At 44.2% G+C, this 26,106-nt stretch overlaps 1 protein-coding gene across 3 annotated transcripts; it reads left to right on the top strand.

Moving 5' to 3' along the window:
• Nucleotides 1–1,842: 1,842 nt before the first annotated feature.
• LOC146063537 (uncharacterized) lies at nucleotides 1,843–25,758 on the top strand. Of its 3 annotated transcripts, XM_083175985.1 has the most exons (8): nucleotides 1,843–2,228; nucleotides 4,741–4,955; nucleotides 7,265–7,448; nucleotides 9,586–14,478; nucleotides 16,903–17,082; nucleotides 19,184–19,356; nucleotides 21,248–21,368; nucleotides 23,929–25,758. In XM_083175985.1, the coding sequence occupies exons 1-8, from the start codon at nucleotides 2,226–2,228 to the stop codon at nucleotides 24,043–24,045; spliced, it is 5,886 nt and encodes a 1,961-aa protein (XP_083032111.1). In that variant the 5' UTR covers nucleotides 1,843–2,225; the 3' UTR covers nucleotides 24,046–25,758. The 3 variants fall into 3 exon arrangements, with proteins under 3 accessions (XP_083032111.1, XP_083032114.1, XP_083032112.1); XM_083175986.1 differs by lacking the exon at nucleotides 1,843–2,228 and having other exon boundaries at nucleotides 4,526–4,955; XM_083175988.1 differs by lacking the exons at nucleotides 21,248–21,368; nucleotides 23,929–25,758 and having other exon boundaries at nucleotides 16,903–16,990; nucleotides 19,184–19,350.
• The last annotated feature ends 348 nt before the right edge of the window (nucleotides 25,759–26,106 follow it).

Genomic DNA, 26,106 nt, shown 5'->3' with positions numbered 1-26,106 from the left:
GCCATTTAAGGGAAACCTCTCTGTCCTCTGACGGTGACGATTCTTGGCAAACATTGAATACGGTGCGGGAGTTGGATGGCGAGGATGGCTTTTCCTTGCCAAAAATAAGCTATCCGATCCGTACAAACCCCCCTCACCAAGGCATTGGGCGGTATTCAATGAGGATTTTGGCGATGTGCAGCGAATCCTGTTTAGGATTCGCTGCACATTCGCCACTGGTCGCCGCGTTCTGGAGCCTCGCCGGCTCCAGTATTCAACGAGTCAGGGGCTCGCTGCCCCTGACCGGCAAATTTTAACTCCTGCGGCGATGCCGCAGGGAGCCCGAGGACGGTGGCAGGCAGGGAGATGGAAGTCTCCCTGCCTGCCCCAGAACGTTTGTGGGGGGGAGGTGCGCTCCCCGGGTGCCAGGCAGCACAGGCTGCCCCCCCGGGGGTGCCAGCAGGGGACCGGGTATATTCACTACACCCGATCATGCATATGTAATGATCGGGTGAAGTGAATATATGAATATCTAATGAGCGGCTCGGCTCCGGCCCCCTGCTGGCTGGTCTGTGTAAAAAAAAAAAAAATATTTTTTTTTAAATTAAATATATATTCATGTGAATCTCGGTGAATCATGGCGAAAAAAACCTTGAAATGTATTCGCCATCTGGTCATTGAATAGGGTGATTCACCATTTTAGTCAAAAATTCGCCTTACAGCACAAAATCGCCATAAAAACCTGGCGAATCAGCCTCATTGAATACCGCCCATTGACTACACCTCCATGTGTCGCTCCAGTGAAGTGCTCCTGTAGGTGGATTGTGGGTTACATTAGGGTGGGTTATGGTAGCATCTTGGTTGTTAATACTTATGCCCCTCAAAGTCTCCAACCAACCCTAATGACAACACACTGTTACTTACAACAACCATGGATGGTGGGTTAGGGGTCACTGGAATCATGGAAGGTGGGGTGGAGTGTCCGTCAGACAGTGTTTCTCCTTAACTCAGTATTAGAAAACTGAATATAACCCAGTATAGGAAAACCTATACTATATATTATAACTGAAACTACTGGCCAGCACATCTCTGATGAAATGGAATAAGTATGGTATTTCTCCTTCCAGCATGCAGTTGTTTCATATTACGGCTCTTACTAGAGATGGGTCGTTCGCGAACGAACGGATCTTTTGAAGGGATCCCATTCAAGAACGAATGAGCCGCCGATCCCAAAAAAGGTGATCCGTTTCAGTTTACAATGCATTTTCCTGATCTCGGTGCTGCCACCTGTGGCAGCTGAGATGTACTACCTCTGTAGACTGAGTACAGTGCTGTGACTACAAGTGATAGAAAGATTAGCTGCTGCTGCCAGGGATGGCCATCGGTGCAGACGTCATCGATGGTGATTCTGCACCCAGCCATCGATCAGTGTTTTACTCGGTTATGTATATTCCCCCTTTTTTTAAAGCGAGACGAGGACCCGTCTAAAAGATCTGTATCTTTTCTCCGAGAGAACCGGCAGATCCCGGCTCAGCTTAATGATCCGTTTTGCCCATCTCTAGCTCTTACCTCGGTTGTGTAATTTTACATTATGGTAACTGGTAACTAAGGCACCATTGGAGGGACTCTCTTGTGACATTGTGTTAATGTGTTGTATATTATATAATAATAATGTAATAAGCTCTGTACCATCTCTGGCATTCATCAGTATACTGTACACTGGTTGATATATAGCCATTCTATCAAACAGACAATATATCGGCAGTGGATCAGTGGGTTTGTACACCCGATATTGCATCATTCCCTGTAGCCACTGCCGATACATTTTGCAGAACACTCGTATACTGGTTGAATGGGCTGATTTCCCAGCTGTCAGCTGGAGGCAGCACACAGGAGGGGTGAGATGGACAAAGCATCAGTCACTCGCTGACATATTTCAGTGTCATGATGATATTTGCTTTGTTTTTGATAAGACAGACTTTATGCTGTCAGGAAATGTGAAGGGCCTGCAGTGTAATATCAGTCTACATAATATCCTATCTACATAACAAGCCTCAGAGGCCTTAGCCTTGTAATAAATAAACCAGTGTGTTTATCAGGTGGTAGCGGCCAGCTGTGTAATGTCATCAGGCATCTGAAGGATCGTTGCTATGAGACTACATGGCTCAGAGGAGTGGCGTGTGTGTATCATTTATTGATGTCCTGCATGCACCCGAACTCAGGGAGCAGATCATCACTGAAGGGACATGGTAAGAAAAGTCTTATTTATTGTAGATTTTATCATTTCATGCTGTTCTCCACCATAATCTACCACACCAGTAATTGTGCAGCACTCAGTTTAATTAACCTGTAGACAGTTAAATACTGAGATGAGTTCTTGCTGCACCTCCATTCTACACACATAGGGGCAGATGTATCATAGCTGCGCGATAAGAGCAGCTATGATACTTCCTGCTTCGCCTCAATAGCGAGGTGAAGCAGGAAGGGACATCGACAAGATGTATTAACATCTTGTCTGCCGAAGCGGGGGAGCGTTAACTTCCCCCTTCGGCGATGTCCCTTTCTGGAGATAGCGCATCAGTTAATACTGATGCGCTATCTCCTGTCCCCCGGCCGGCCGCACTGGGCATGCGCGGGATCTCGCTACTCACGCGAGATCCCCAGCGCAGCCCACAGCTGACAGCAGGGACAGCGCTGTCCCTGCTGTTTAGATAGGGCTTCGCCAGCCTGATGCTGGCGAAGCCAAACCCGGCTTCGTGCGGAACGGTCAGCGATGCTGACCGTTCATACATTCGGCCTGCTATCATTTTGATAGCAGCGCCGATATGGACAGGGGCGCTATGCGCCCCTGTCCATTACCGCACGCTAGCTCCATCATACATGGGGGAGAAGCGGTATCAGTGCACATAACGTGCGCTGATACCCCTTCTCCCCCATAACGACGGATAATACATCTGCCCCATAAACACATCTTTATATCTATATGTATACTGTATATACAGTATAGATATAGATATAAACCACCACACTCGCCATTCCCAGGTTGGAGTGCAGTGGCCTGTGACCAAATGCTCAAATAAATAAACAGGGGCTTAACACTCGCCATAATAAACGAACTCGCCTTATTACACAAATAATTAAATAAATAATGGGGTTTTAGTTCATGAATTGATCGCTGCATTATCGCCAAGGAAACCCATTTCACTGCAAGTCGTACTCTAACAACCAGTCTCATAAGAACCTGAAAACTGCTTACACATTATAGCTAAAATGAACATGTGCTTGTTTTGCTATATGTTGCACTTTGTGTAGTGGGTGGACCCTTTTTGGGCCCCTGGTGGGGTCCAGATTGGGGGTTTAATTTGCCGTGAACCTAATCTGAACCCAATCAATGTCCTCTACCTCCTCTGGGACCCCCACAGGGGTGCTAGGGGTGTCTTACCCCAACAGCATTTTTTTTCCAGATTGTAAGACATACAGTATGTGTACCAAGTTTGGTGTAATTTGCTCCATGCATTCCAGAGTTATGCTGGAACATACACACATACTGTACATACATACACACACATGTTGGATGGTAAGACTGTCAGAGAGGGAGGAATGAGAGAGTGGGACGCATGTGGACAGAGGTGGGGAGGAGAGATATAGAGGAGAAAGAGAGGTTAGAGGCAGACAGAGAGAGATAAAGAAAGGTGAGAGTGAGGAAGTGTTGAGAGAAAGAGGGACCAGAGGTAAGCATGGAAGAGTAAAAAAGGGGAAAGACAGCAAGAGAGAGGTTGGTGATTGAACTAAATTGAGGAAAGAGACAGGTGTTGGGGGGGGGGATTAATAGACAGTGGGGGTATGGGAGGGCAGAGGGAGTGAGGGATGGGCAGAGGGGTGGAAGAGGGGAGAGAAGGAGGGGATGGGGGGAAGTGGAGGTTGTGGGGAGGGAGAGGAGAGGGGTGGATGGAGGGGAGGTCGGAAATGGGGAGAGGGAGGGAGGAGAGGGTAGGGAGGAGAGGAGGGAAGAGGATAACAGATTGGGGTGGGAGAGGAGAGGGGTGAAGGAAAGAGGCAACAAGAAGGGAGAGGCGGGGAGGAAAGGGGGAGCAGAGGGCGAGGAAAGGAGCGAGAAAAGTGGGGGAGAGAGGAGAGGGGTGGGAGAGGAGAGTGGGGAAGAGAGAGGAGGAGAACAAGGGTTCTGGCAGTGGCAGGGCTCCCACTGCACTCACCAGTGACAGACTTTCTCCTGCTCCCCAGCATGCTAACCTCCTGCATGGCTTCACCAGGCTTTCTTCTTCAGCGCCAGGCTCTCCTCCTCCCCGGAGCCAGCCTCTCCTCCTAACTGACAGCACATGCCAGGCTCCCCTGCCGGGCTCTCCTTCTCCCTGACACCAGCTGCTGGCACTGCCCCTGAGGGGGGTACAGTGCAGCTACAGCCTTTGCTACAATATTTGAAAAATATATATAATAAAATAAAAAGAGTTCAGGGGATAGCTTTGAGGCCCCCCAGGTCCCCGGGCCCCATAGCAGTTGCATTCCCTTCACCCTCTACAGTTACGCCACTGTGAACCTTATTTGCTTGTTTGTCTATTTAGGTACCTTCATTTGCCAATATAAATATCAAATATATTGTATATTGCATCATGCCCAATATTTGTAGTAAATATAATATAAATATGCATGCTGATGCCCAAAGCCACGTCTTATTACTTATTACATGTTTTAGCAAAGTTGGTAAGAAATGTTCTATTTTATTTTAATAACTATATTATTTAGGATACGATGGATTCCTTTTCATACTGTGATGTCAGCTCAATATTCCTAACCAAAACAATAGACCGAATTATATCTCCAATGGCCGTGCAGCTTTGTCATTTGATCATCTCCCTGGAATGTGATGGCAGCAATTATACCAGGATGAGTGGGGACTTGGAAAATATGGCTGCGGAATTATCCAAAGCTACAGAGCAACTCGCTAACACAGCTGTCAGGTTTGTTTGTCTAGTATTATTATCATTTATTGTTAGCTCTATGAGGGGAAGTACCGCCAGTGACCACCAGATGGATGGACCAAATTACTCCTTTGTGTGCGAAAAGATGTAACAGAAATCGAAAGCAATTTTTGCAATGACACTGATCTGTTATAAACTTGCTGAATTTGGAAAGTGGGAGCTGTCAAGACAAAAATTGGAGGTAGGAGCAGATAGGGACTGCGAGGTGGGGTGGAGAGCTTGTGGGCTAAAAAGTGTCAGAGCTCAAAGTGAAAGTAAAAACTGTCACAGCTCAAAATGAATGCACATTGCAGAAGCCATCATTTTGACAGGCTTTTACCTCGTTATATCATATATTGCCCAAACGATTACCAGAAATAACTCCACAACAATGTCAAACTACTGATGGTCCACCGGTTAGTATTGTTCCTATCAAGATGCTGTTGAATGGGTACAGATCCACATTAAGGCCCTCATTCTGGTTGACTTGGTGAGCTGCAAAGCTTGCAGCTTACCGAGTCCCAGAGGGCACACCCCACCGCCCCGCCGAATCACCCGCCACCATATCCCGTATCATGAAGACAAACCCCCTCACATGTGCCTGCTGCCGGAGAAATCATTCAATGGCCGGCGACCATCAAATTATTTCTCAAGGGCTCGCAAAAATAAGTCAGTGGAGACTGACTTATATTTGCGGGCTTACGGCTGAAGACAGGGAGGGCAGGTGATGTAAGCTGCCCACCCCCAGCACACCTCAGCATGCCCACATTCCCATGGAAACACCCAGAGCTTTCATGGGGATGCCCATGGACGTGACCGATTCTGCCACACCACGCCCCTGATCTGCATTGCTACGTGCGAACAGCCCTGTGACATTGCGTATTGCCACGGCTGTTCGCACAGTGGACCTGCACATGCGTACAAAAGACCGTGTGCATGCGCAGTCCACCAACCATCAGAATGGGCCGAATTCGGCCCTGTCCAAACAAACCAGATTGACCCCTAAGCCAGATAGTCATGAGAATGTTATATAGGGCCTTATTTTGGTTCATTCTTTCTGACAAATTCCTTCTTAGATGGACAAAACCATGTGCACTGCAGGGGGGGGGGGGCAGATGTAACATGTGCAGAGAGAATTAGATTTGGGTGAGTAATTTTGTTTCTGTGCAGGGTAAATACTGACTGCTTTATTTTTACACTGCAATATAGATCTCACTTTGATGTAAAACCCCACCCAAATCTAATTCTCTCTGCACATGTTACATCTGCCCCACCTGCAGTGCACATGGTTTTGCCCATCTAAGAAGGATTTTGTCAGAAAGAATGAACCAAAATAAGGCCCATAGTTACATAGTAGGTGAGGCTGAATAAAGACTTGCGTCCATCTAGTTCAACCTATGTTTATAGTAGCTTATCCCTTGTTGTATAGTATGTTCTGATATTTTAAAGACAGATTTTGTTACTTATTCGTACCCATGGATGTTTTTAAGGAATAAATGTTTATCCAACCTTATTTTAAACATATTTATAGTGTCTGCCGACACCACTTCTCCAGGAAGAGAGTTCCAAAGTTTGACTGCTCTGACTGTAAAGTCAGTATACACTTTATGTTAACTTGTAAATGTATATTATTTTAAACTAAATAAAAAGGTTACAAAAATAAACAAAACAACATCCATTATGGGTACTAGGGCAATTTAGAGGTCTGGCAGCCCCTATGCACAAAATTGTCGTTTACCCCCATCATGTTACTGCCCCCTTCAAGTTAGGGTCTCCTGATTGCCAGCGCAACAACAACATCACCCCCCCCCCCTTCCCTTATCAGATACCAAACAGAAAAATATGTTGCGATGACAAATACAAAAAAAATCACCTGGTCTCATATGGCCATCAACCTAGTAGGGCTCCCAGGTAATGTCACTTCTAGGCATATGCCTCACATGACTAGTGAGAAATCCAGTACTGCTGCGAACAGAACGGAAGTGTCCTGACACACCTGCTTTGGGTATATTTACTAAGAATTTGATAGTGTTCATTCATTTAGCCCCAAGTTCACAGTCTTAAGGTGGCCATACACCTACAGATTTATCTAAAGACCTGGCTGGTTTGAATAAAACTCTGATAATATCTGAATGACCTTTTCCAAGCAAATGGTCAACTGTCATTTGCTCTCATCCATAACCAGGTTTTTGTTCCAGCCAGCCAGATCTGAAGATACATTTGTAGGTGTATAGCCAGCTTTAAACAGTAAATGAATGTATATGTTTCATTGTAATGTCACAAACAATAGATATTGTTTACTCCAACAGGGTGGCAGCAGAGTGTGATGATAGAGTTCTGAGGCAAGAAATGGAACAAGTCGCAAAAACCCTTCTGCTGTTTGGAAAGAACTTTCTTTTGTCCCTACAGAAACTCATCATTCAGCCCACTGTGCGGAAGCACCAAGAGGAGCTGGTTGTTGCAGCTCAAAACATTTTGACAGGAACTCAGAAGGTGTGGTAATAAGATGCTTAGTAAATATATATATCATATACACACAGATGTGTTATTTTATTATTATCCATAAAGTATACTGTATAATAATAGTAATAATAATAATTACCTGTAAAGTATGAATCGTTATGTACATTTGCACATATCCACTCATATACAAGACTAAGTAAGTAACTATTAGAATCGTGCTGTTTTGTATTATTCATGCACTAGTCAAACGCTTTATAATATAAATGTACTCACCGTAAATGTTATGAGCTGCAGACAGTCTCCTAATTAATAGCACAACTTATACTATTATAAGAAAAGCTTAATGTGGTGCACTAATACATTCATTATAATAATTCATACAAGTTTAATACATTCATGCCTTTTGAATAATGGACATTTAGCCAAATAAATCACAGACCACATAGTGCCTCTATGACTTTTTATTTGAACTCATTGGCTTTAGTTTCAGCGCAGTTTCCACATAATAAGCAGCGCATTAATGTAACAACAACATTGTTTGATTTTAGATCTCAATTCAATAATCAGCATTATATCATCACACAAATACATTTTATGATCTTAACCTTTGCAAATGTTATAAAACCCTTTAGTAAGTGTCCTGTATGAAAATGTTCAAAATGTTCAGTGGGTGTATGCCCCTATGTAAGGATGTCATAGGGCTGCTCCGGACGCTATTGCTCGACATCCTGTCGGCATCAGCTTCCGCAGCTTATCATAGGGATGGGAGCTGTTCCTCCCAGGAGTTTCCTGGATCACCGCTGTCCAGGGGTCAAAAGGCTGCTCCGGCCACTCCCGCTCGGTCTCCCTCTATCAGCTGGCTGGTCGGCACTCCCGCTGATGCCGGGGACCCGGTCACTGCCCTTGGCTTCCACTCCTGTTCTCACTTCCAGCACACTTCTCACAGGAGCCCACGCTGACAGGCCCCTCTGCGCTCCACGCTACCAAGTCTCCTCACTCTCTTCCCCCTCTACACAGGAACTGCTCAACTCCTCCCACCAATCCGTGTCAACATTCTACATCGGGGTTTCCCGCCCTTAGAGGCTGATTCAGATTTGTTCTTTGAGCAGTGAATTCTGCCCAGTTCAGGGTTGGGCACCCAGTGTTTCATGGGCGTGCCCACAGAAACGGTGAGCGTGCCCATATAAACGTTGGGCAGACCCCAGTGAACACAGAGGGCAGGTGGATGACGTCACATGACAACAGCACTCACACCCAATTCACAGTAGACCGTTCATCTGAAAAGTAAGTCCTCGCTTACTTATGTCTGCGAACAGAGGAGAAATCATTCAAATGATTTTTTCGTCTATGTGGGCTCATGTGAGTGGATGTGTAAGCTTGCCACTCATAGGTTAGCGAGGGGATTAGGGAGCAAGGCTCCGAATATATGTAGCCTGAATTCCTTTCAGTCCTGAGGCTATTCCAGGGAGTTACATCAACTCTCAAAGTAATTCAATTTTATATGATGTTTCTTGCCACCCACCTCAATATTAAAAAGTGGATATCCATAGATTTTACTAAACCCAAAATAGAGTACATCCAGGAGATCCAGTACTGAGTTGCTAACTAGAGAGGAGGGGCCAATCAGAGACTACACAGGGGCCCCACCTACTTTTTTAAACATCTGTATATTCAAAATTTTAACAAAATATACAAAATGGTTCATGCATCAGATAAATGTTGTACAAAAACGGGTATAGACCACAGCAAAACCAAATAGGGCACGCACACCAGGTGTTAATCATTTGTATATAAATAATTAGGCAGGCCCCTCCTCTTAATATACCTTAACACTGTGCTTTTCCTCTATTTTTTTTTCTTTTCCTAACCCTAGAACTAATCCTAACGGTAACCCTAACCTTTGTATTAAAATGTTGACATTTTTGATTTGAACATTCTGTCGCTGATGATATTTTACAATAATGAAGTTGACATTTTAACCATGTTAACATCATCAATGTCTATCTGCTGCTGCTGACATTTAAATGATTTAAAAGTACCATTTTGTTTATGAGAACGATAATTGGAAAATAAAATCTATATCCTGGGGGATACAATTTATGCCACATCTGTGAATATCTGTGTGAAATATATTGTCATTTTGTCTGTTTCTGTGTTCTCTCAATAGCTCCTTCAACTAGATGATGACGCAGGTGTAAGGAAGATTAACCAAGCTGCAGATTGGCTCTTGGAATGCTTGAAGTATCTAGAGAAAGCTGAAAGCACGTCATATCTTTTATTGCATTTCTTTGAATTTTCAGAAGCTCTACTCATGGTTAACTGCTTGACTGAGAGAAGAATTCTTGACCTGAAGGATTCCCTACACCAGCAACATTTGTCACAAACACTGCAAATATTACGCAGATGTGTTCCAATGCTATATACAGCAACACAAAGCAACATAAAGCATCCCTATAATGAACAGATGATTGCTTCAAAGTTATACATCTTTGACATGGCTTCCAAAACAGTACATGACCTAAAATGTTTATTAACAATTGGGCCTGTAAAACACAAAAGTAATCAGAGGTCCTTTTCTCAAGATCTGCAACTTTTACTAGAGATATTAGGTAATCCAAAACCAACTGAGCTCAACAACAGTGACCTAGACCACCTTGCGGGAGCTATCATTTTCTACTCCATGTATGTAGCAGATTGCTCAAGACCACACATAAAGGTACGTCTCATAAAACACTGTCATCATCTTCTTGATCAGAGGAAAAGGCTTAGCGACCACTTAAAGGAATCACAGGATAGTCCATCCATTGGAAAAATCTTTTATCAGCTAGAGCAGCTATGTGCATCTATGAAAGTTGAACTCAATCATCTCAACCAAACGCTGGTCTCTACAATATTCTACCAGATTCTAGATGCTTTTGCTGTCAAAGACCCCTTAAAGAGGTTGTTAAAAGCTGCCCTGAAGACCAATAAGAAAGCAAGTTTGCACCCGCAAAATCTTTTTGCCTCAAAGGCTTTCCAGCCGCTTTTGCAAGCATTTCAAAGTCACACGGATCAACTGCTGAAGATCTCTAGTTTAGTCCTGGCCCAGTGCCATAAACAACAAAACATTGAAGAAATTCAGAGTTCAGTTGATTGTTTATGTAGAGTAAAGGAAGAGGTGGTTGCTCTTGTTATCGATACCAATAAGGCTTACTATGAATCTAAAATGTTTGAGAAGGCACAGTCCATTTATCAAAAATGGATCCAAGCAACTGAAAGCCTGATGGTGAGTTTGGATGGTATGTTATCTGTACACCAATTCTTAGAATTGTCAATTAGGGAAATGGAGGAGAACAGATACCACTGTGAAAAGCTCCTGAAAAGCCAGGAAGCAGATCCCTTTCAGCATCATGCTTCTGACCTATGTGATCTGGTAGAACGGTTGGCTCAGGTTGTTAATAGGCATGTAGATCACAGCAAGGATCCTATATTCCGAAATGGCCTGCGGGTTTTAGTGAGGCAGTTGGAAAGCTCAGTACTTGACACTAGAACGGCCATGAAGAAATGTGTTGAGTCAGTTTCCTGTTTAATGACTCAAAAACTTTTCTTGGAAAAAATTAACAAACTGTTCGATTCTATTTACAATGTCCAAGAGGGTATTACTGGCTCCAAACACCCAGATCTACTTAGTCCACTGAGAAGTGAAGCTGGACCAGTCAGCCACAAACCGATGAATATTGATTTAATTGAATTTGAGGAGGCAAAAGACAACATTGGTAAGAACCACAGGGATCACAATAATGCTTTATTACATGAGGGATATTTAAGTAAGCCCCTTCCGTTACTAAATAGTAAAAAGGAAGCAATAAGAAACTGGGAACCTATTGAAAATGTCATAAATGTTACAGATCTCGAACCCATAGTAGGTGACCTTCTAACAGCAATAAGGAAACAAAACACCAAAGATGTCCATGTCTGCACTGCTTCTCTAATTGAAATCTCCAGGCTTTATCTTGAGGCAATTAAGGATTCCTTCTCTGAAGACACTAGGATGGAAAATTGCATCCTAAGGTATAAAGACACGGAAGACCTAATGTTAAGTCTTCTAAAGTTTAGTAAGCAGGGAAACATGGGCTCTGTATTGGACATGGGCAAACTTATTCAAACAGCAATTTTACTTTCACGACGCATGAAAGAGATAAAAATGTACCTTGCATCCATATCAAATTACTGGTATAGTTTATCATTTCAATTATTCTATACCTCGACTAACGATGAACTTTCCACCAATACTCACATATTTAACAGTATCATGCAGCGTCTGACGGGGATTGTTCAGTCAGTAAGTGAAGATCTATATGTCCACCGCAATGATCTGGAGTTTCCAGGATATTCTGAGACGCAAGAATCCCTGGTCAAAATACATGTCAAGTTCTCTAAATGTCAAGCTGCAGCAAATCAGTTACTCACAAGGGTGCTTTGTCATGGATTGCAATCTGACAAACATAGACTGGCAGATTTCTGTATTCTCTGGTCAGTTGCTGTCCATCAATTATCAGAATCTATAGATGACTACATTGGAAATAATCAATTACTTGCAAATGAGACAATGGATTTGACAGAACTAAACATTTCTGAGAGCAAAGCCCTTGTTTTTTTGTGTGAGACATCATTGTGGCTGCAGGAAGCGTCATCTCTCTCTGTTCATAACTTTACTGAGGAAAAAGAGCGGGAAAAAGTCAGGCTTCTCAAAGAAGACGTGGGTTCCCTGACTGAAGCTGTACTGAAAGTAAGAGATGATCTTAATATGTCTTCTCCTTCCGCCTTGTTCCTTACTGTAGAATGTGGGCTACTTCAGAAAGAGCTGATGTTGAAGGCAAAATTACTTATGTACCACATGAAAAACCTGTATAGAGAAAATCAAACTTTGATATACAGAGTGGTAAATTTTGGATTGTCTTCATCCAATTCTAATGCCCAATCTGACATAATGGGGCCTTTTGAACAGGATGCACAACTTCTTGTTGAAAATGTGAGTTTAGTGAAAGAGACACTTAGACGTGTAATTTGTTTCACAAAGAAAGAAGGTGTTGAATTTTTGGTAGATCATCTGTTCTTCCTCACAACTGACATTGTAGCAAGAACAAGGCTACTCATAGAAAATCAGCACCAATGGGATATATTTATGCTTGAAGCCATGTACTTAAACTGGTTAGCAAAAGCTGACCAATTAATTTTACACCTTCAGTCTAATATCGAGATGGATGTGACAGTCTTACAATTTATCAAGCAGTGCCTGACGACGGGAGACTCTACAGAGACTCCAATAATTGACAATTTCGATAGTCTTGACAATGTGACATCAAGTACATCTATATGTTCAGGGGATGTTACTGTAAGCGAACAGAAAGCAGTCAAAGTTTCTACAAATAAAACATCAACACGGAGCCAACATGATGCAGCAAATGGACATAGCAATAATACAGCTTATAAACAAAATGCATGTTGTAGTGAAAAATTCAGTAAAATTGATAGCGGTGTCAAACTTAGCTCAGAAAATAGATTAATCCATAACGAACAAAGTACAGTTGGAGGGAAACAACGGAATGTATTGAATAATGGACACGTGGCAATTAGAAGGAAATCAGTAAAGGTAATCAGATCAAAGACAGACATAGGACCCAATGATAAACACAATAAAATATTTATTCAGAAAGAATTCACGACACCTAGCATGTCAAATGAATCTCTCCCAGATCATGAAAAAAAAAGTGTTCTGAGGGAATCAATCAAACATGAAGCAAATATGGATCCTCAAGTATACAAGTATGCAACCAATCAGGCAATATCCAAACTCAATACACATGTGATAACAACTGGACTACAGAAGAACATAAACTGTAAAACATCAGGCACGCAAACACAGAATGCTCTTGTTGAAGTAAAGAATGAAACAACCAAGTGGGAATCAATGAAGGATCAAACAACTAAAGAACACTTTAAAGTGGAGAAAGATACTGCCAATAAGCATGCAGAGAATTTGAAAGCACATACCGTATTCATTGGAGTACAGAAAGAAACAGCCAATCAGGAAACTGTAAATCAGAAAACACAAGAAGTATTCACTGGAATACAGAAGGGAACAGCCAATCAGGAAACTGTAAATCAGAAAACACAAGAAGTATTCACTGGAATACAGAAGGGAACAGCCAATCAGGAAACTGTAAATCAGAAAACACATGAAGTATTCACTGGAATACAGAAGGGAACAGCCAATCAGGAAACTAGGAAACAGAAAACCCAAGATTCACTCACTGGTGTAGAGAGTGAAGTAGACAATCAGCAATCCAGGGACCAGAAAACGCAGGGAATACTCACTGGTGGGCAGAAAGTGAGAGAAATTAAGGAGTCAATGAAAGAGAAAACACATGTTGAATGCATTGGAATACAGAAGGGATGTATCAGTCAAAAATGTATAAGTCAGAAAACAAAAAACAAATACACTGATGTTCAGAAGGAAATAACCATCCAGGATTCAAGAAATCAAAAAATGCAAAACCTAGAAACTGTAATAGAGAAGGAAACTACAAATAAAGTAATAGGGGATCAAATGGTGCCAGTACATATGACTATAGCTGGGGCAAAGACAGAAACTACAAACCAAGAATTTGCCAACCAAAAAACACACATGGTGCTGACTACCATAAAAAATATAACAGACAACAAACAATCAGAGGTATTAGTACCAGAATCAGATGATCAGAAATTAACTCATTCTAACACTCACATGATATCCAAGGGAAGGCAGAAAGAAAAGAGCAACAAGCTAAAGGTGTCCTTTAGTCAAAGAACGCAGGAGGAAAGAAACGCAGAGCAACAAGAATCAGATGTAACATGTTCTACAATGCAAGGGCAAACGTGGTATGAAAACTCGCAACAAGGAGCATGTAAAGAGGAAAAGCAAACTCGTTCTGTATCACAAATAGTGGCGGCCATGAATTTGATGGAAACAGACAGAAAGCAGCCACCCGGGTCCATTAAGAGCCCCAGGAATACAACCATCATTGTGGAACATCAAAAGGTAGAATTCATCCTCTTTTGGATTAGTAAATGTTGATGTCCCGCACCACAAATATCATTACACTTTTTTTATTGGTAGGACTATCTTATATTTGCTTTAGGAGTATTGGGGGTATATTTGCTAAGTGTCAGATTGTGGCTGCAGTGCCATCCATGTAGTGCAGTGTAATATGTGATGGATGGTTCACCTGGGGAGTGTCAGCGCTGTAAACACCAGGCACCCCGGAATCAGCATAAGGCTTCACACACACACTCCTAATCCCTAACCGAGGCTGGAGGCAGACTTAGAAGTAGTACATAATGCATTATGCTGATTCTTGGGCGCCGATCCCCATGGGAACCATCCAGCACATATATTACATACATGATCACTTGTTTGTTTATATACGCTGAGCGGTTCCCCACTGCATTACATGGTTGGCATGGCAGCCCAGAAGCTGCTGGTTTATGGCCTCATGCCAGCAAGATTGCATCCTGAGCATTACTACGATCAATACATCTTAAATCCCACTGCAAATCCGCCCATTATATTACAATTAACTATGTAAACACCATAGATGTTTATGCATGAAGTATGAAAATCAGGAAGGGCCTGTAGAACCATAGAGGGGAAGCACACAGTGTGCAGATACCACCCACTATGATTCCAATCAGCTCTGGGCCAGTTGTGACCAGTGGTGGGTTCCATAGAGCGGATGAGCTGGAAAATAAAATGTTCAGGCCCCCTCCCAGCCATAGTGACATTGGCATCATCACAGCCCTAGTGCATTGTTTGCGGGTTAATATTATGTTAATACATTTAATGTTCTTCTTTACTGTTACACTACCAGGTCCCAGCTAGCCACACCATGCTCAATTTTTAAGGGCTGCCTGGCATGAAGGCACTTGGAGAACCACGAATGCCAGTGTGCGTTGTCAGACACAGTAGCAGTGCTGACTACATATAATGCCTTAACTTAAGGCATACAATCAGATGCGATGCGATATCGCATCGCATACGACCATATTGCATGCGATGCGATGACCCGATTTTTCCATAGGATTCAATGTTAAAATGGACTGAGTCCATTTTAACATGGAATTCAATGGAAAAAAGGGGTCCTTTTCATACCCCTACTATCCAAGTGGGCATGGAGTTGGATATAAACCTGTGGCGAGCGGACGGTATTCTGTGTCCCCTCCCGGGGCTCGCTACGCTCGCCACGCTTCGGGCGTTATATCCAACTCCATGCCCACTTGGATAGTAGGGGTATGAAAAGGTCCCCTTTTCCCATTGAATTCCATGTTAAAATGGACTCAGTCCATTTTAACATTGAATCCTATGGAAAAATCGGGTCCATCGCATCACATCGCATGCGATATGGTCGGATGCGATGCGATGGACCCGATTTCAAAATCGGCAGCCCAGTTAGTACATAAGTACCCATTATTATAAAGAAGAATGGGGTAATATTTTAGGTACTTGTGTAGTTTCACGGCACCAGCATGGCGCCGTGCGTCTGAATCCCCTTGCGGGGCTCACCACGCTGCGGGCTCGGTGGCTTGCTACGCTCGCCACGCTATCTAAAATCAACTCCATGCCAACATGGATAGTGGGGGTATGAACTATCCATGTTGGCATGGAGTTAAGTTAGTTTATTTTAGATAGTTTGCCGAGCGTACAAACCAGAAGTAGCACGGCGCCATGCTGGCGCCGTGAAACTACATAAGTACCATATTTTATTTGAAGCACCCCTTCATTTTTTGCTTACTCATCTCTTGTGTAAGGTACTCTTGTCCACATGGACAAAAAATACCCCAAACCTTATAGGAACTGTTTCCAGTGGAAACCCGTCGTAAATGAGGAGTTCATAAGTTTTTTATTTATTATCAGTTTCTTATATAGCGCATACATATTCTGCAGCACTTCACAGAGAACATTTGAACATTCACACCAGTCCCTGCCCCAGTGGAGCTAACAATCTATACTACCACATGTACACGCACACACAGACATTCTAGGGTTAATTTTGTTGGGAGCCAATTAGCCTACCAGTATATTTTTGGATTGTGGGAGGAAACAAGAGTACCTGGAGTAAACCCACGCAAGTACGGGGAGAATATACAAACTCCAGACATTTAGGGCCATGGTGGGAATCGCCATTACACCGTCCGTACTGCCCCAAATATACTGGTAGGTTAATTGGCTCCCAACCAAATGAACCCTAGAATGTCTGTGCGTGTGTACATGTGGTAGGGAATATAGATGGTAACTTACGGCATCAATTATTTTTTTAAAAACAGTGTCAAAATCAAAAACGTTGAATTGGGTCCATTGCGTTCCGTAAACATTTGTTTTAATATTTCAGGACCCATAATCTTTTTATTTTTCAAAAAAGGAATGCATATTTCATGTGATTCATCTGGACTTCTTGCATTCCTTCAGGTAAATTGCACATCACTGGAAGATGTCTGTTGGCAGCCCCACAGAGTGGCTCAATGTCTTCTAGCAGAAGAAGTGGAGACGTGGGAGGGTGAGAACAATACAATTGTAAAAATCACCAGGGAAATGGCAGCACAAATGTCTTATATGATGCAATATCTAAACAGAAAAGGACCAATACAGGTATTCTGTTCTGATACGTACCACCAGTTTATCCAGAATGGGTTTTGATGTTTGAACTTCGGTGTCTTCAGAATTAGAATTGTATATTCTTTGCAGGGCTGGAGTAATCTAGACTCTACATCGGTCTAAAATGTTGTATTCATTTAGTGGAATACTACTTGCGTACTTAAAAAATGTGCAGTTATTTATGACACAATCAGATAAATACAAAACCTATTTATGTTTAATAGAAATACAATTCTCAGCTCTGAATGGCAATGTGATCTTGGTCCATTTATATTTTTATTGGAATGATGTTTGTGATAAAACACCAATGCTGACAATATGTTCTTAGCTGATTAGTCATGGACCTCGACATCCACATTCCATTTCACAAACGTACATTTCAAAGATATGGGTTCCGTTTTAACAAGACATAACTCCTTTAGCACTCACTAAAGAGGTTATGGCCTCCTTTTGGTAAACAGCTTTAGGGGTAGATTTATTTAGCTTGGTGAAGTGATAAACTGTCTAGTTTTATCACCGGCCAATCAGCTCCTACCTGTCATTTTTCAAACCAAGCCTGTAACTTCACAGGTAGGAGCTGATTGGCCGGTGATAAAAACCAGACATTTTATCACTTCACCGAGCTTAATAAATCTACCCCTGTAGCTTAGTATCTCTAGATGGAGATAATGATGCTGTCTGAATAGGTACCCAGCAGTATTTCCAGCTTAAGCTAAACCTTCCAAGAACTGCCAGTTCCCCGCAAAATGCACTAAGCATAGGAGAGTATGGGTGTCGGATCTGGTTGGCTGATGCTGACAGCTACTTTAAGGAGGTAGGCCCGTTCCCCTCCAGGAAGCCTGGAACAGCCATTCAGCTTGCTTAAGGTCTAAATAGATGTATTGCACCATTCACACTTTACACAGGCTATCTACCTGTAATATAAATCCTGGGAAAAACTCTGGTAACCTGGGACAGTGATTCCAGGTTTTTACCTTTCAGGCATAAGTGAGTCCTGGGAAGCTTGTCTGAGCCCTGTCAAAAACCCAGGAATCTTGATATGTCTGAAAGGTGCTTCAACTAACACACCTGTGCTACAGTTAGATGCAGTTTGGGTCCTATGATGACAAAGCATATGACATTCATCCCATCGGTCCTTTCACATGCAATGTATTGCATACAATCCTGTTCCCCGCTGCTGGGAGGGGAGTCTGAGTCAGAGGTCGGACCGGCAACAGGTCCGATGCGCAGAGTACTGCGCATCGGACCCGGGGGAAACATCAAACACATCCAATTTAGGCCAATTTCTCAGCCCGATCCGTTGGGATCGGGTGAAATCAGCTCGAATCGCACAAGTATATGGGCACCTTAAGGTCCACTGGGTAAATATAGGTATCTAGTATCCGCATCAGGCACCTGCCAATTGCTAAGGAGGGTGCATGATTTTTCTCTTATTTAACACAATGAGGATCAGTTATAACATTAATGGGCCCTACACACGGGCAGCCGAGTGTTCTGAGCGATGCTGCTTTGCTCAGAACGCTCGGTCTATTTGGCCCCAACTGATTAATAACCTGCATGCTCGCCGACAAATTCAGAGCAATGGGGACACGCATTTCAATCACTGCGTGGTCTACACACACACAGCGATTTACAGTACATGCGTTTTCAGGTATTTTCTGAGTGATTTAGTAAAGTTGCTTGGAATTTTTCCTAAATGTCGCCCAGTGTGTAGGGCCCATAAGAAAAACTCCTGTTAGCTTCATAATGATGACACCCATTTGTACTTTCTGTGCCAAAGAGTCTTTCACAAATGCAGTCAGATATGGTGTACCCAGGGCAGCCCTGGGTGTGCCATAATACCACAGTTGCTTACTTTCTAGCTGCCCTCTCATCAAGGGGGGGTTGCGGGATCCAGCAAGGATTCCAGGAGGCTTGTCCCCCTTTCCGATGGCGTCGGGAGGGGGATCCGAATTCCAGGACCCTTCCTCCATTCTGGGAGGGTAGGCAACCCTGCATAAAACTTGCCTGCATGGATTGAAGTGATGTGCTTGCAGTGCATTTTCATAACATTAGTGTGAGCTCTACATGCTGTTTGTATCACTTTTCGATACAGAATCCCGAGCAGTTCATTGCCTCCGCTAAATGCATCGCTGCACATGGGCTGACCTTTGTAAGGTTTGTTGAAATCATGGCTAAGAACTGCACAGACACACGGAACACATCTGGCCTGCTTTGTGGTATGGAACAGATTCAGATGCTTAGCAACCAACTCAGCATTGTTTCCAGGTAAAATATCTGAGAATGTATTGCAGTCTTTGTAAAAGAATAAATATGTATCAAAATAATCAACATCAATTATATAAGTTACTGTAAAGTAACCTGTAGTTTCCATTAGAGCAGAGATGGTAAATGAAGATTTATTTGGCAAGAAGATGTGGGAATGTTGGCAATGTTCACTGTGAAGTAGAATGCAAACCTATCACCTGTCCCGATTTTTGCAGGACAGTCCCGCTAATAACACAGTAACTGTAAGAGGGAAGATGGGGCCCTCCCAGTTCTGGTCCCCATAGCAGCTGCACTCCCCTGGCCTGCACCTATGGTAGCTTCTCCCTTGGGCCGACCTCTGTGATGAATTGGTGAACTGTTGGACAGTCTCAGGCTGTTCACCATAGACTTTCATTTTAGCTGTGTGTGTGATCTATGAGGCCAGTATAGCAGGAGAACAGGGGAGACAGAGAGAGGTCCAAATATTCCTCTCTCTCACCTGAAGAATAGAGGGAAGCCTTATAAATCCATGGGGCTAGTTTATTAAGGCCAACAATGATCATTTCTTTGTGTGAATTTATAACTGCTATTCATAGCAATGAGAAATGAAGATTCACAAGGATGTATTAGAACTCACCTGCAGGGACAGAGGCTGTGAAAGGAGCACAGCGCTGCAATGTGTTACAATGGTGATGGAATTAGCAATCACTTCACTTTTCTATCAGGACCCTGCAGCGCTACTGCATGTGCTGTTGCCATTTCTGGGGAGCATTCCTATAGAACTTGGGGCTTGATTCAGTCCTGTTTGCTAGGTTGCGTATACTCGCAGCCTAATGAACAGGTCAGCACCGCCGGCCGGTCTGCTAAACACCCGCCAACCCATGCCGCCTGCATCCCCTCGCCAGCATGCAAGGGGATGTGTACGAGAACACACCCCCTCGCTTGCGGCCAAAGGGGAGAGAAATCATTTGATGGTTGCTGACCAGCGAACGATTTCTCCCCCCTTCGGAAATAAAATTCAGTGTGAACTGTGAAGTGACTTTTATTTCTGCCGCTGATCGGCGAATACAGGGCAGGCAACACCACGCCTACATTCCTAGGGGAATGCCCAACATTGTCATGGGGACACCTATAAAGCACAGATGCCTCCCCCTGCCCGCCTCCTCCCTCCCCTGCCCATGCGATTGCCTTGGCGAGTGTAATACTCGCTGAAGGCTTTCGCACAGGGGGTCTGCACTTGCACATATACGCACATGTGCAGACCCCCCACCATCGGAAACGGATCTGAATCAGCCCCTCTCTTCCAGTATTTTCTGCAGAGGGAAGCACATACATGGGTTCTGCAGCTAATGGAATATGGCAATGCCAAATAACAGACTAGAAACCTGTTGGGCTGCTTCTGTTTTTGTAAATGGAGGAATCACAATATTAGAGATATCTCTTGTCGTGCCTCCCTCTTACATCCCGGCACTACTAAATATTTTTGGTTAGCCCCTGAAAACCAGTGTATTTGATAAATGGGCTCCTAAGTGTGCTTCTGTCACATACTCCATTTGTCTATCCCAAGGTTGTGAAATCATCGGCTGAAATGTAATAGGATGAGAGATTCAGAAAGTGAGAGATTTGGTAAGAAATCTCAAGTTTTTATAAAGCGGCAATCATTTATATGGCAAAACCAGTCTGATTTTGCCAGTAAAAAAAATTGGAGATTTCTTACCAAATCTCTCACTTTCTGAATCTCTCATCCTAATAAATTTCACCCCTCATGTCTGACATCATGGGAAATGTAATAGAAAGGGTTCGCAGGAGATGGAGGGCAATGCGGAAGGCCCATTCCGGGAGGGTAGGCAACCCTGCTTTCCTTACCTCCTCATTGTATGCGTTATTTAATACTTCTTCCAACCATTTATAGTGTAAAAGCAGCTACAGGATGTGGCGATTACTCTGCTGAAGAGGTGCTGCTGAGAAATGCTCAGAACCTGATACACAGCACCGTGGAGACGTGGAGAGCAGCAGAAGCCGCTTGCATCAAGGTAAGGGGATTTACCTGCTAATTTCCTTCCACCTCTCAGTGCTGGAGAGGAAGGGACTATACTACAGGTGCATACCCTCCAACATGACCCATTCCATTAGGTACAAAATGCTCTGTTCCTGGACTTTCCTGCCAGTGGCAGTTACAGAGGTTGGACTCCAGCACAGACCAAAATTCAAAGAGGGGGGTCACATCAACTGTCAGTGAGTCCAGGACAGTGATGTTTGGTGTGGCTCCCCTTTTTGAATATTGGACTGTGCTGCAGCCCAACCTCTGCAACTGCCACTGGGAGGGAAGTCCAGAAACAGTGCATTTTGTACCAAATGGAAAGGGCCATGTTGGAGGGTATGCAGGTCTCACTCCCATGTACTCAAGCCCAGTATTGGGGTCAATTTACTAAGATAGGAGTTTGAAGATGTTGCCCATAGCAACCAATCAGATTCTATCTATTATATTCTTGAAGGTGCTAAATAAATAGATAAGTAGAATATGAATGGTTGCTATGGGCAACATGCCATCTTTAATAAAACTCCCAACTAAATAAATTTACCCCCATTGTCTCCATAGACCTTATTACATTTTCTGAACTTTGTTATAATGAATATTTTTGAATTGTAACTGCTTCTCTACAATTAATATTACATTATAACCCATAGACAATACTGACAGATGGACAAATTATTCTCTAGAATGCAGAAAAGTATACATTTACTGAAAAATAGAGTCCTTCCATTGGGCAACATTACCAAGGACAAAGCTTAACCTGGGAGTCTGTACATAGCGACTTGGGAACTATGGCCCTTATTCTAGTTGACTCGGACGGATTTGTATTTCGGACAGGAACCGAGTGTTCTTAGCCCCGCCTACCGTACGGAACGCTCACACCGTCCAAATGCAGTAAGACACCGAGCATGCGGACAACGAGTGGATTTTACATGTGAACAACTCCCCCATCTGTGGGAACCTTCCCCATCCTCGGATGGTCGCCGACCATCGGAGGAAGGACCAAGCGGTCAGACAGCTCAGAGTAGACCACTCGGACATTTTTACGTATGAAAGCAGGTATATGGGCAGGCAGCTGAAATCTGGCTATGTCAGCTGTCCGCCCCCCCACACGTGCGTCACGGCCAGATTACCATACGTACGCCTAGCGTTTTCATGGGAACGCCCATTAAATGCAGGGCGTACGCATATGGTAATGAGCCCAAACAACCCTTCACGCCCCTCTCCACCCCCTGCTCGGATTGTTCTGACCGCTCGTTTTCTGTACGGAATTCACGCCATATTCGGATGTTTGCAGCATTTGCACGTGCGCAGAAACCCCTCTGCACATGCGCAAACACCAAACATCGGCCGTCCGACCGCATATGGAGCCGTCCGACTCAATCAGAATAAGGGCCAATGTTATCTATCTGTCTATCTATCTATCTATCTATCTATCTATCTATCTATCTATCTATCTATCTATCTATCTATCTATTTAATCTATCTAAGATGCTTTTCAATTTCACCTCTGTGTGGATGATGAGCTTTCACCATTTTTGTCCTGAATTTATGAATGTGTTTGTGCCACCTTCGTGGATATCCTCTGGCCACCTGAAACTCAGGGGTCTATTTATACATGTAATAAAGAGTTTGTACAAGGGGTGTGCAATACCTACCTATACCAATACCTATACCCATAGATAACCTTAACAAAAATTGTATTTGTACTATGTACACGCAGGGGCGTAACTATAGCACCGCAGCCCCCGCCACCGCGGGGGGGGGGGGGGGGGGCGCTGTGCATGTGGGGGCGCCGGGGGCTGCGGTGCTATAGTTAAACCCCCCCTCAATCCCCCGCAGCGCAGACTTACCTATCGCGCTGGTCCCGGCGGCTCCGTTCTTCTGCTGAGGACCACCAGAAAATGGCCGCCCCCATATAGCATAAAGTTATCTGAAACTGTCTGCTGTATGGGGGCGGCCATTTTCTGGTGGTCCTCAGCAGAAGAACGGAGCCGCCGGGACCAGCGCGATAGGTAAGTCTGCGCTGCGGGGGATTGAGGGGGGGTTTAACTAAAGCACCGCAGCCCCCGCCACCGCGGGGGGGCGCTGTGCATGTGGGGGCGCCGGGGGCTGCGGTGCTATAGTTAAACCCCCCCTCAATCCCCCGCAGCGCAGACTTACCTATCGCGCTGGTCCCGGCGGCTCCGTTCTTCTGCTGAGCACCACCAGAAAATGGCCGCCCCCATATAGCATAAAGTTATCTGAAACTGTCTGCTGTATGGGGGCGGTCATTTTCTGGTGGTCCTCAGCAGAAGAACGGAGCCGCCGGGACCAGCGCGATAGGTAAGTCTGCGCTGCGGGGGATTGAGGGGGGGTTTGCATGGGCGGCGGGGTAATTGTGCTCGGCGGGGTAGGGGTGCTCGGCGGGGCGGCGGGGGGGGGCGCCCCCCCACCTAACGGCGGGGGGGGGCGCCCAAAACTTAGCTACGCCACTGTGTACACGTATGTAATATGTTTAAGAAAGCTGGAGCTCGAATTCCTTTCACATGATAGTTTCCTGTTTTCTTCCCTGACAGGTCACAGAGAACCCCACGCACAGTGAAGAAGAGGCAGAAGTTGCTGCTTTTTGTTCCCAGTTAAGAAAGAAATTAATGTGTCAAAGAGCTAAGGAATATGCGGATTGCAATGTGTGATATATTACAGTATGTGATGGTTTTGTCACATAGTATATGCTGACAGTCACAACGCTGTTGAGTATTCTTACCCTCCTCAAAGTGCAGGGGTGGCCAACCAATCAGAGGCGATGAGCCAAGAAATGTGTTATAGTAAGACAAAGAGCCGATACCGTGCAAAAAAAGGCGTGTCCTAGCTCCCACAAGGCCACGCCCTATTTGTAAATGGGTTGTGACCAAGCACATTTATGCTATATAAAACCATCTTGTGACACCTCAGCTTCAAACTAGCAGCCCATTTATGCTATGTATCATCCTTATTTTAAACCAGGAGCCCATTTAATGTATTCATAACACCTTGTGACATATTTATTTTAATCTTGGCAACCCATTTAAGAACTGCAAAACTCCAAATGAGACATTACTATGTTATTCTTGCAGCACTCAGTTGCAGGCTAAGCCTACACTTGAATCAGTCCCCACCAGTATTATTAATTTATTTACAGTTTCTTATATAGCGCAGCCTATTCTGTTGCGCTAAACAATTGGAAACAACAGCGATAAAACAAACTGGGTAGAAACAAACCAACAAAGAGGTAGGAGGGCCCTGCTCGCAAGCTTACCATCAGTAGTGACTTAATAACTTACAAGCATATTAAAGAAGCTGCTCTAACATGGTGAAACACTGGAGAGCAGCCTAAACACACCACTGAGGAGCTGAAATAAAGATGGCCACTAAAAGGGTCCTCCCTGACATCTCCTCTTATAATTTCATACAAGCATAAGGGCTGGGTTTGCCTTTTCTGCCTTGGCAAACCCAGCCCTTCTGTCTAACCAGATTTGCAGGAGTAGTCCAACTGCCTGTATGCGTAGGGGAGGCTTAGCCGGCGGGAAGAACTGACAGTCGCTGCTAGCCGAGAACTCAGCGGTGTAGCAGCACGGTGCACGTGGGTGGGGGCAGCTGTCAGCCGCTGTCAGCAGAGAGATCAGTGGTGTGTCGGTGCAGCAAGGGGGGCACTGAGCTGGAAAGTTCAGCACTGTGTCAGAGCGGCGGGGAAGCGGCATGCAGCTCGGGAGACCTGGGTTGGCCACCCCTGTCATACTGCCTAACTGTAACCCTAATACTCGCTGTCAGGAACCATCGGCATTGTGAATGTTGGTGTTTCTGATTATATTAATATGATCAATCAATCCTGAATTCACAAATAGAAACATCTTGCTAATACTGAACTAGAAGACTATCGTTTATACGATATTTCGCTTTTATAACCACCTTAACAAACTAGGGGCCTGATTCAGACCTGTTTACTAGGCTACTTGTAATCGCAGCCTAACGAGCAGGCCAGCCGAATGCTAGAATGCGAGGGGATGTGTACAGGAACAGAGAAAACATTCAGTGGTCGCTCACATCAAATGATTTCTCTCCCCTGGCTGTTCCCGGCTCTCCCTTCCCAGAAAGAACTGCTCAGTGGGTGTGAATCTCGCCGAAGCCGTTTCCTCCCGGGGATTGCGCATGTGCAAAATTGCATTTGTGCAAACCCCCAATCACTGGGATGTGGCAGAATTCGGACCCAAACGAACGTGTCTGCATTGGCCCCTATTTACATTGACCATTATGTTTGGTGATCAGTTTATATCCACATAATTATACACACATGTACACTAAGTAATAGTAATAATAATTTAAATATTAATTATTTTTATATTGAATTTAGAGAGACATTTTCTGAAACATTGCACCTAATAAAAGTTATGTTTTAATAAAATCATTTTCAATTTCATACAAATGTGTGACCCAGAAAAATCATAGTGGTAAATTAATACCCCTTTTACACCAAAACGCCGGGTCGCACCCGGCTTTTTGGACCCAGGATCAAGCCGGGTGCGACCTGGTGTTTTGTCACTTTCACACCAGTGCCCCCCTCCCGGCGCAGGCAGTTCCTAAACCGCCGCCACTTGGAGATGACATGATCTCCAAGCGCCGATCGCCACCGCCAGGACCTGGAGCACTGCATTGGGGGCAAGCCCAGCACTAAGGTAATCTGCTGGGCTGTCCCCACTTCCCGTGCACCCCCCAGCCGT

The sequence above is a fragment of the Crinia signifera genome, chromosome 3, assembly GCF_055691185.1.
Source record: "Crinia signifera chromosome 3, ASM5569118v1, whole genome shotgun sequence".
Taxonomy (NCBI): domain Eukaryota; kingdom Metazoa; phylum Chordata; class Amphibia; order Anura; family Myobatrachidae; genus Crinia; species Crinia signifera.
Note: the sequence above shows the minus strand (reverse complement) of the source record. Positions and strands in the feature narration are given on the sequence as shown.

Coding starts and splice junctions, on each gene's coding strand:
- LOC146063537 (XM_083175985.1), top strand. Junction 4,956..7,264: donor CTCGCTAACACAGCTGTCAG/GTTTGTTTGTCT, acceptor TTACTCCAACAG/GGTGGCAGCAGAGTGTGATG. Junction 14,479..16,902: donor TCATTGTGGAACATCAAAAG/GTAGAATTCATC, acceptor GCATTCCTTCAG/GTAAATTGCACATCACTGGA.